Source organism: Corvus kubaryi, unplaced genomic scaffold (assembly GCF_017639235.1).
Source record: "Corvus kubaryi isolate FWS band 111438036 unplaced genomic scaffold, C.kubaryi_AGA036_p1.0 28239, whole genome shotgun sequence".
Classification (NCBI taxonomy): Eukaryota; Metazoa; Chordata; class Aves; order Passeriformes; family Corvidae; genus Corvus; species Corvus kubaryi.
In genome coordinates, this window is record NW_024580682.1 from 601 (window position 1) to 12,218 (window position 11,618).

The 11,618-nt window shown below is 48.7% G+C and overlaps 1 gene segment (V, D, J or C); it reads right to left on the reverse strand.

Annotated features, from left to right (window-relative positions):
• Nucleotides 1–3,298: 3,298 nt before the first annotated feature.
• Nucleotides 3,299–4,960, reverse strand: LOC121660342. The segment is given in 2 exon segments: nucleotides 3,299–4,238; nucleotides 4,455–4,960. Coding segments are annotated over 2 exon segments (492 nt in total).
• Nucleotides 4,961–11,618: the final 6,658 nt, after the last annotated feature.

Genomic DNA, 11,618 nt, shown 5'->3' on the forward strand with positions numbered 1-11,618 from the left:
CAGTTCTATTATTAATTAATAGTCTATATTCTATTGGTTAATGATTCTCTCGTTTCTCATGCTAATTTGTCCATGCTCAGTCTTTCTCTTCTTTTGGGTCAGGGGGTTTCTTGGGTCAGTGGTCCGTGCATTGGTGGCCATGATCTGCCCCTGCCAGAATTACCTTTTACTGACTTGGAGCTGATTTCAACACAATTGCTGAGTTGGCTTTGTTGGTTTCTTCCTTACTTTGGGAGTTCTGCCAGATGTTCTTGTGGCCCAGAATTCCGGATTGTTTGTGTCCGCTACCAGTGGTACATCTTTCTCCCCAAGCTTTGATAGCCTCCCATTAGGACTGAGATCACTGAAACGTTGTCATGGCTTAGGAATGGCACTCCCCATGTCAGTGTCCCCACCGAGACCCTCCAAAAAACCACTGCTGCTCTCTTTCACTTCCCCACTGCTCTGTTTTCCCCTCCACTTCCCTCTGCAATGGGATGGAGTTAAGAACTGGAGGCACAAAAGGTGAAGATGATGGGTTGAGAAGAGAACAATTTAGTGGAAACAGCAGTGAGATAAGAAAACAAACAGTAACAGCAAAAATATTAATAACAAAAGGTTTATGAAAAAGAAACTACTCAGAAAACTCACAACACCTAACAAATACAGGATGGCTTCCCCTGCTACATTTTTGGGACTGGAAGGAAGACCCGTGAAGAGAGGAAGAGTCCCTTCCCCACCCCCAGAAATGAAGAGAGGTACTATAGAATGACATCCGTATCTTAGCCATGCCACCTCCTTGCTTCTGCAAAAATTAACCCTGTTCTTGCAGGAATCAGGACAGATGTCAAGCCCTAAACCTTAACAAGGCAATTCCAAGAACAAGTCATTTGCCTTTCTAACACTTGGACATAATTTAGGGCTTGTTGGCTGCTCTCTGTTTCACAGATTAAATCTCTCTTCTTGTTGATTAGTCTTGAAAGTACACAAAGATGAAACATCTTAAGAATGTTTCATACTTAAGAAAAGTTTACATCTTCCACATTTTGCAACAAATAGAAACATCTAAATACAGAAGGTTCCTGCCCACTTGTTCAACTGGAGCTGGTGATCAAATGTCTAAAGTGACCTATTTGCAAGAGCCAAGATCTGAGGTTGAATGTTGAAGAAATCGGTCCTGGGAAAAACAGGTTTTTCTGCTGTTTGAGTAATTCTGGGAATCAAATCTGTGTATGTGCACACAGTTGTCTGGGGAGAAATAGGCAGGTAGGGGCACCATGTTTCCCCCTTCAAGAGAAGGGAGGGCAGTTTGTGTGTGGTGGTTCAGTTGTTTTCAATCGATGTGGAACGTACTTCACACTGTGTTCGATGGTTCTACAAAAACATTTGGGTTTTTTTCAGTGCCAGGTGATGTCTCCTCTTTCATGTCTTTGAAGAGCTGCCTTTTGTTTTCCTGTCCCTCTACATTGTTCTACTTCTGCTCCAGAGGATGCTCTACACAAAAAATAACAGCTGGTCATGGATTCCTTGGAGACACTACAAGTGATCATGGAAATAGATATTGAAGGTGAAACAGCAAGTCACTGTCCATCCACTATGGACAGGACAACTAAAAGCAGTGATTTGAAGTGAGCTGGAATATCTGCTTGGGGAAATCCCTGGGCTGCTGACACCGACAAGAAAAGAGGGAGGTGACAGAAGAAATCAAGTGGTATTATCTTTGTGTTTGTCGCTTTTGGCAGTGCTGTGTTGAATGGCTCTGAGATTAATCCACTACAGCAATTCTTCCATAGAGCCAAAGGTGGGAACTAGGGCAAAGTCTGCAGACAATTGCCTGACCCTCTGGCATCTGTAGCTCCTGTATAGGATGCCTTGGGCACTGTGCTCAGGAACACAAACCCATGGATGCACTTGCAGAGGTCTCCTTAGGTCTTCCATGATATCCTACACTTCTAAATAAAGAAAGGAATGCTCAGTGCTCAAAAGAAGAACACCTGTGTTTATTCACATGGAGCCAAAGCTGGGAGTACAGCAAAGGAGTTTTTCATCATGTCCCAGGAAAGTCCATCTTGGCAGTGCAGTTCCTGGTGCAGTGCCACTCTCCTCTGATATAATGAATTGACTCCCTAAACATCATGAAGTATCCAAATGCAGTTGAGTTCCACTTTCCCGTGTTAAAACTTCAGCTCTTTCAGTGCCCACTGTGTTTCTTTGTCACGGTTTAACCACACATGGTAACTAAGCACCACACAGCTGCTTGCTCCTTTCTCCCTTCTTGGATGGGGCAGAGAATTGGAAGGGTAAAAGTGAGAGAATTCATAGGTTTAATAAATAACTCGAGAGTTTAAGAAATAAAGCTAACACTGCATGTGTGACTAGAGCAAAGAAAAACAAGGAATTCATTCACTACTTCCAGTTGTTAGGCAAGCGTCCAGCCTACTCCAGAAAAGCAGAGCTCCATCACACATAGCGGCTACATGGAACTAAAACCCTCAGTGTCCACCCCTTTCCTTCTTCTTCCCCATCTTTACATGCTGAGCATGATGTCCTGGAATAACCTCTTTGGTCAGCTGGGGTCAGCTGAACCAGCTGTGTTCGCTCCCAAATTTGGTGCACACTGAGCTACTCACTGGTAGGTGGAATGAGGAGCAGAAGAGGCCTTGACTCCATGTAAGCACTGCTCAGCAATAACTCAAACATCCCTGAATTACCAACACTCTTTCCAGCACAGATTCAAAACACAGTCCCATTCTAGCTACTATGAAGAAAATTAACTCTACTCAAACCAAAACAATCACATTCTTTGAAATACAAACCCACCCTCTTTCCCATGCTCTTTCTGCCTGTGGGAGATATTGAGAAGGAAGGAAGGAGTTAACATGTTAATGGTTTGGGGTTTGCTTGCGGGAGACTGCTGTTGTTATTGCTGTAGCACCTCTGCATCTGTTTCTGCAAAAGACAGCCCAGACTAGTCTTGAGAAGTCTGGGAAGAGCCTTGCCTTGCAGCAACCACAAAAGACCTGGGTGAATTAAAACCCCTTCTTCCCATTCTGCCCTGGCCTTGCCTGCATTTCAAGCACTGTGCCCTTTTCAAGTTCTCTCATGCTGCAGAAATAGGTGGCTGTGTCTGCAGCTGCTGGCGAGAGCAGTCGCAGCCACAGCTGGTTCCTGGAGGGGTCAGCTGAGCTGTTGACTTGGGTCTGGAAGGATGAAGCAATGTGCTGGAGTCCTGTGAAAGGATACTGCATCGCTATGTGCTGCAGCTCTTTGCCAGGAGTCTGCCGGATCCAGTCCCATGCATAGCTGCTGTCGGTGATGGCTACACCAGAGATGTGACAGGAGAGCGAGACAGATTCCGAGATCTTCCCTACTGTGGGGCATGAGGCCTCTGTCTTCACCCGAGAAAGGCCACCTGCAGCCCCAGGAGACAAGGGTAAACAAACAGCAACAGTTTAAGCAATCAATCTATTCCCCCATGTCCCTGTGTTTCTTCTTGTGATGTCCAGGATCCAGCAGTTACAAACCCATCTGCTCAAAAACCCTTGCTCCCTTTAGAATCTCAGATCTGGGAGAGACACACACAGCCTTCCCCATTCTCCCACTGAGCTCCCAAATGACCCTCTGGAATTCCCCATTTCCTCTGCTCACCCCTCAGGCAGCAAAACCCATGGGCTGGACTGAGTGGACATGAGCTGTGCCCAAAAGCATAGCAGGGCTATTCACACACCACACCACTTGGACTGGGTACCCTTAGAGCTCACTTGGGGACAGCAAAAGATAGGAAGTCCCTGTTAGAATCAAACATTTGAAAACTTTGTGCTGTGTCTACACGAGTCTTTGGGGGCAACCCTGAACATCTGGGCAACACAGGCCCCTTCCAGCTCCCAGGCAGAGAGCTGGCATGCTGACGGGTGGTTTGTGTTCAACCTCAGCTGGATTTTGTGTCTCTGTGCGAACAGCACAGAAGTAGCGGGCACAGTCCCCAGCATGGAGGAGGTGCAGGCTGAGAGATGCCACAGAGTGGGAATTGTTCCTGGAGGCTGTGGCTCGACCTTCCACTGCTGGCCCAAACTCAATCCGAGTTGAGTAATGGCTTATCCAGGACACCCATTCGAATCTGCCTCTGGGTGCCTGACGGTACCAGCGAACATAATGATTCTCGAAGGTGAAGCCGGACCCGCGGCAGGAGAGGGTCACGGAGTCCCCGGCCGCTCGCAGCCCTCCGCCGGCCTCCTGCAGCCTCAGCTGTGCCCAGAGCCCTGCGGAGGGAGAGCGCAGGAATCGGGCAGGGCGCGAGCACGGACCGAGGGCGTTGTCCCGGTGTCCCGGTGCCCCCGGCCCCGGCACAGTGACAAAACCTGCCCTCCTTCTCCCCCGCACATCTGCATCTGCCCATGTCTCTGCGTCTCCCTGTCCCTGTCCTTGTCGCTCCTTCCCCCGCCCCGGGCTCGCTGCCCTCCCCGCCCGGCTCTCACCTGCCGGCCACAAGGCCAAGGCCAAGGCCAGCAGCCACGGCCCCAGCCCGGCCGACATCGTGCCCGGCCCCGGCTCCGCGGCAGCCGCCCAGGAGCCGAGCGGAGCCGCGCTCGGGCCGCTCCCGCCCGGCCCCGCCTCGCCGGGGCAGCGCCGGCGCCTCTGCCCGCCCCCGGCACACCCGCCCCGGGCCCCGGGGCCGCGGCTCCCGGGTGCCGCAGGACAAGGGGGGGCTCAGCAGAACGGGGGGTCGGCGAGGGGCGGAGGCAGCTGGAGCAGAGGCGCCCCGGGAGGTGAAGGCTGCGGTCCCGGGGCTACCCGCGCTCCTCCGTCGCTGTCCCGGTTGCTTGCCCTCTGAGCCCTTTCGAAAGTGTCAACGCCTCAGTGCTTCTAAGAAAACTCTACCAGAAGTCTAAATACTGCAACATCATAAAACATCATCAGGGTGGGGACCTGTGCTCTCTTCTATGTCCTGAGTAGAGTCCCACCTGAGGCTGTGACAGTGTGGGGTTCCCAGCATGAGAAGATTTCATGTAAGATTTCATAACTTCCTATCACCTTTCCTGGGGTATTAATAGAATAGTCTCTATTCTGAGAGATTCATGCAGTATCTTCTAGCCTTAGAGAGATCCAGCACCTCCTGGGGCAAAATGTCATGCATCAGGGAGGGTCTTCAGGAATTAAAATCAGGGGAACAGTCTGGAGAAAGGAGGCTCTCAATAAGCTTTGAAGGATCATGGTGTTTTGGGGAGGTACCTGAGGACTGCTGGAGGAAAGCACTGCTATCTTCAAGAAGGACAAGAAAGAGAACCCAAGGAACTTCCCTCAAGCCCTGAGATGCTGACAGAGCAACTAATCCAGGAAATAATTTCCAGGCACATGAAGAACAAGAATGTTTGCAGGATTCACCAAGGGGAACTCATGCTTGACAGACTTGATAATGAACTTCTATCCTGAAATGATTGGCTTTGTAGATGAGGGGAGAGAAGTGTGTATTGTTTTCCTTAACTTCAGGAAAGCTTTCAACACTGTCCTTCAAAATAAGGTCCTCCTAAGAGAAGCTGATGAAGTCTCAACTGAATGAGTAGATGGTGATCTGGACTGAACAGTCAACAGACAGATGATCCCCAAGAGCTGTGATAAGTGGCATGAGGCCTAGTTGGAGGTCAGTTCCTAGCAAGGCACCCCAGGGGTCACTGTTGGGTCCAGCCCTCTTTAGCATCTTTAGACATGATCTGGAAGATGGAAATAAAGATGAACCCCAACAAATTCTTTCATGAAACAAGAGTAGTAACAGAGGCTGCTACACGGCAGGGTTGTGCTGCCACCCAGAGGGACCTCGGCAGGCTGGAGAAATGGAACCTGAGGCAGTTCAAAAAGCTGTACTAATTTTCGGTGGGATAAAGTTAATTGTTTTTCACAGTAGCTTGCACAGTGCTGTGTTTTCTATTTGTGATCAAACAGTGCTGATGACACAGACAGGGGGATGTTTTAGCTGTTGCTCAATTGTGCTCACAGAACATCAAGGCCTTCTCTGATTTGCATACTGCCCCAGCAGTGAGTAGGCTCGGGATGGACAAGATGCTGAGAGGAGAAACAGCCAGGACAGCTGATGCCAAATTAGAAAAGAATTATTCCATTCAATAATACATAATTTTTAGAAATAAGACTCAGAGAAAGAAGAAGGAAAGGAGCTGTTTGGAATTATGGCATATGGCACCCACAGTTCAGCCTCACAGTGTGAGGATAACCAAGCACCGGTGCAGGTTCTCCAGGCAAAAGCTGAGAGCTGATAAAGAGAAACCAGACAAATTTCCAGGGCACCCTTGATGCGTTTTCCTGTTCTTGCCAGGACAAAAGAAGGTGTTCTTCAGGTCCCGGCAGTACAGTGATCCCCAGTGTACTGCAGTTAAGGTTTCCGGGTGGGAAAACCTCTTGTGAGCAACAGAAACAATGCAGCTCTGGGAGTTCTCCTTGTAGAATAGGCCAAGCTGAGTTCTACTTGAGCTCTGGGATGCCCAGATCAACTCACCTTTGAGTTTCCAACTCTACCAAACAGTGAGCCCAACCCAGGGGAAACTCCCATCTTGGTCATCATCTTCACCTTTGTCTTCAATCAGTTTCATTATCTGATGATCTCAAGTCACTGTTTTAAATATACAGCACCTCTTGCCTCATGGACAGCAATGCTATTGATTGCATAGGTATTTCGTAGTTTTACTAGGCTATCCTTAGTTTTTCTCTTCATTAGTATCTTCCAAAGAAGCAGACTTTGTGCTGACTGGGATGTGGGAGGATCTCATCATTTAACCATGTGCAGCGCAGAGAAGGTTACCCTGCCCAGTGCTGAAGGCATTAAGGTAAAAGCTGCTTTTGTCTTCTTTTGCTGCTCTGCAAAGAGGAGCAAGATGAGGATCTGTGCTCTATTGGGTTCTTGTGTTAAGGGCTAGGGCTGGCCAGGAGCAAGGCAGAGACATGCATCCCTTGGCTCTGCCCACAGCCTGGTCAAGGCTTTGGACAGGATGCCCCAGCAGCACTGGATTCTGCAGTGTCAGCTCCCTGGAAGTGCAGGTAAGGATTGACACTGTAACTGGATGTTACGTCCAGATGTGTTGATTGTTTCTGCATGAGGAAGTGAGAAAAGTCACCTTTCAGCTCATCTGCAAAGAGTCCCATGGTCCTGCCTAAGTCACTGCTCTGAATACCTCTGCTTAGATGGGGACTTCAAGAAAAATAGGGAGGAGTTGTGATGGGAGATGTTGGAAAGGCTGATATAAGAAGGGGAGGATAATTTCAGGCATGAAAGCACAGCTGAGGCTGGAGGATGTAGAGCCTCACCCCTCCTGCGCTGTTGGTGACACAGATTTTGTACGAACGGAAATTTGGCTTAGCTTAAGGTGGTGCCTCAGAGCGCAGTAATAAATTGCAGTGTCCTGAAGAGAGACTCTTGCTATTTCTAAGGGGGCTGTTTTATTTTTGTAGACCATCATAGAGAATTTGCCACTGCGGTACCTGTCATTCTCTGAAGTTCTTAGTCCTTGCAGGAGAAATGTCAAAGTTCTTCCCGAGAACTGGCGGTACCAGAAGAAATTCAAAGTGGTGGCGCTCTCCTCAGTGGTGGACTGGCAAGGCAGAACCACTCGCTGCCCAACTTTGACTAGCACCTCAGAGAAGAATTGCTTCAGGGAGTCACCTCCAACAAGACCTGCAACACAGGCACAAAGGTTTCTGCAGAGAAGTTTGCTTCCTTCTCTCACTTGCTCTCTGTTTAAGACTTCCCCAATCTTTGCTGTCTTTCCAAAGAAATGGAAAGTTCAGATATCTACATCCATCCCCCTTCTATATTTCTCCCTGACATCATCTTGTCAGTAGAGACCTCCAAGTAACTTATTAAAAACCATGAGAGACAATAGGAAGGACATGAATACACCCACCTGACTGGATTAGCAGGACACATGCTGGCACAGCCATTGTGAAGATCATTTTTCCCAGCTCAAGAATTCTTTTCGTTTGAGAGACTCTCAGCACAAAGCAGAACACTCTTGGTAGTACAATGAAATGGCTGCACCCTGCAGAGAGTGCAGAGCATGTGTGACATAGTCACGCCTCTGGGAGGGCTAGAATGAGGCCCTTTTGCCTTTGCTTGTCTCCACAGCAGAGAGTGGACAGTCTCAGTGGCTTCCTGTACTTTTCCCTTGGCTTCCTTCTCTGTTCATAACATTTACTGTACGAGGTAATGTCTCTACCTCGCTGCAGAGTGTGTCTGCTTTTGTCTGCTCCTTGATGGTGGGCGGGCTTCTAAAAGCACAACAGCTCCTCAGAGCGTCCTCAGAGCATTCAGGGGTCTGGGAAACACAGGTGTCATGCTCTTTTCAAACAGTTTTTTCTCTTAGTTTACCCTATGGTATTTTGGAAGCAGCTGTTCAGTGTTTCTCCACACTTGACGACTCAGGAGACAAGGGAGGAAGTTGATTGGTGGGGAAAAGTTATCTTAATGGGTGAACACAAAAGTTTCTAGAATAGGGTGATGAAGTCCTGGTTCCAATGGGTTGGCTTAGTGCTGGCTGGGGGAGAGCAAACTGAGGGGATGGTGGGGAGGGGGAATCTGCAGCCCCATCCCCAGTGCAGTTCTTTACCTGTGCAAGGCATAAGGGCAGGACTTGGGCCTTTCCAGCCACTGTTGGCACAGTGAAAAGGAGAGGGACTGAGATGGGGACGGGCACGGGGACAGGAACAGGAGGCAAAACCCTGGTGAGCAGAGAAGTGCCAAAGAGCAGCTCCTGAGCAGCACTCTCCCTCTCCAGGCTCCTGGCAAATCCTGAGTATTACTGCAACCCTAGGGTATATCACCGTGGACTGTAGGGAGGAGGAGAGAAGATCCAGCAGGCAGGAATTGTGCAGCAAGATTGATTGATTTAATTATTTTACAAACTCTTTTATAGACTTTTTTCTTCATAGTCTAATTGGACAAAGGATCAGCCACCCCTTGGGGGTGATTGGCTAAAATCCTAAAACATCCATTGTCAAAATATTTTTCTACTGTACTATAAACAAGACTTTTCAAGGTTGCAGGTGTTTGGTTGTTTACAGAACTCTGCTACCTCTTCTGTGAGAGAGAAAAGTCTCTCACGGGCTTAGAAAATAGCAAGAAAATCCTTGCTAGCAGCATTTTTGTATCCACACCTGACCCTCTGCTGTTTCTCTTTTTGGTGCATACTTTGACTACAATAGAGAGAGACCTTCACTGCTGGGCATCTGATTCTGCAGCAGTGTACTTTTTATCAGCCAAGGCTGCAAGGTGGGGTTGGCCCTGTAAATCAAAGAGCCTCAGCTGAAATCTGCCCGGGTGGTGAACATCCCCTGGCCAAAGCAGCCACTGTTCCTCGAGGACCCAGCGATTCCTAGAAGGTGCCCGGGCTCACTGCTCCTCAATGACCCATATGACCAGTGATTTCAGTGCAAGGGGATGATGGTGCAGATGTTTGTGACAGACTGCCCAGCCAATGTGAGCACTTTGAAAGCTTCAGTGGGAAGGAGCTGGTTTGGTGCCATGCCTGTGGGAGGGCAATAAGGTACTCAGGTTTCTGCCTTTGGACACAAGGACAATGTCCTGCACCTGGGGAGGAACAACCCCATGCACCAGTATGTGCTGGGAACTGCCCAGCTGTTAAGCAGATTTGCAGAAAAGAGCCAGGGGGGTCCTGCTGGATACCATGCTGACAATGAGCCAGTAATGCTCCCTTGCCTCAAAGAAGGAACTCATAAGGCAAACCCTATCCTTATTTACTCTCTAGCACGTGGGACAACAGCTGTGTCTTGTGCTGGTGAGGAACAGAGATGTGCCTTCCAGCTGTGGGGATGCACTCCAAATACTTTCACATTGAATTAAGCTAAGAATCCAAAATGATATGAAGACATCATTGTTGGGGCCTGAAATGAGCAGGAAAACTGATCTTTGCAGGTGCAGGATAGAGACAGCTGAAGATACACAAGGTTTCATTTCAGTGCGTCTGCTGTGGGCAGATCTCTGCCAGGTTTGATCTGTTGCTGCTCAGCTGCACTGAGTCTCCTTCTGGGCCTGGCTGCTTTGTGGAACCTGTGGGCAGAGGAATAGATGGAGTCCCTGCTGTGAGCAGCATGTTCCCGTGTCAGGAGGGACACACACAAACACACACATGCTCGTGTGCCCTGACTCATGTCACTCATGCAAAAATCTGCACCCAAAACCACTTGCAGAAATCTAGCATGCAAAGAAGTCCAGGCAAGAGAACACATGCAGAAACATGGCAAACTGTGCACTCAGCTGGGGATGCCCTGGGGTAACCCCATCAGGGATTCTGGAACATTCTGGACAAGGGCAAGGCCCCAAATGGGCTAACTGTGTTGTTTGAAGACTGCACAGAGGGGAAGCAAATTGGGAGCTTTAAAGAAAACTTTGTATTCGAGGAGTCAGTGATCATGGGCAAGACACGTCTGCTCTCTTAGGCCTTGCACTGAATATTTGGGAAGCCCCTACAGTGCCCTGTGCCAGCCTGTGGGTGGGTGTCATGGCAGAAAACCATTCAGCATGTAAGGAGAAAATGTATGATTTTTTATTTGTTTGGGGTTTTTTTGTTACACCAAATAAAAGGCACCATGGTGTGGGAGGGAAGCAGAAGCTCTTTCTGGTTGGGGTCTTTCTGGTTGGTTGTCTTTGGAAAATCCGCCAGGGTCTGTATAATGCTGTATGAATGCAGGATTCCTAGCATCTGAAAGGAAGCAAGGTTTAATTCCTAGCTATCTCCTGGTTTTAGTCTGTATTACTAAATTTAATATTACTAATTTTACTAATACAACCTCTTTATTATGACATATGATCAGGGAGGGACCCTGCACCCCTTCTTCTGCCATGCCACCTCCCTGATGCAGAAGAGGAAAACACAAAACAGGCCAGCAGAATTTTACTGATACAATATTAGGTGGGATATGGTCAAACCCAGGAACCGGCCACTTCTTGCCAACAAGATCCCAAAGGAGTGACCAAGACTGACATAATTTGCCTTTTCTGGACTCTTCCAGTGTGTGATCTGAGTCCTCTGCCCACACTGATGTGTTTGACCCAGAAATGCTTGGGCCTCTCATCCTATCACATGAAAAAAAGTCTTCATGCAGGAAGCCAAATCCCAGCCCATGGATTCAGCTGGGATGTTTTGCATTCAAGATGAGTTTGTCAGAAAAAGATCACCTCTACAAGGGATGCCTCTGTCAGCCTGGGACAGTAAAAGTCCATGCTAAAAACCAGCCCAGTTCTTTGCTCTCTCATCCCCTTCTCTTGCTTCATTCTCCTTGGGATTCAGGTGAGCCTGAAACCCTTTCTCCTCTGCTTTCTCTAAAAGGAGGTCTCAACTCAAAGCTGTCTCAGCTGAGACTGGCTTTTTCCTATGACAGCTCATGGGGCTTCTTGTCATGGGAAGGGCAGAAGGTTAGACATGGAGGGAGGCTGGGACTGTGATCAGGTGGCATCTGGACTTGGGGCTGGGCAGTGGCTGCATAGTAGCTGGTGGCTTTCTTTGAGCCCTGGCAGGATGAGGCCAATAACCCCTCATACATCTCTGCAGAGCCTCCACCTCCTGGCCCCATGCTTTTCTTCCTCCCTGCCCTCTCTTCAGCTGCCCCTCATGCCTTAA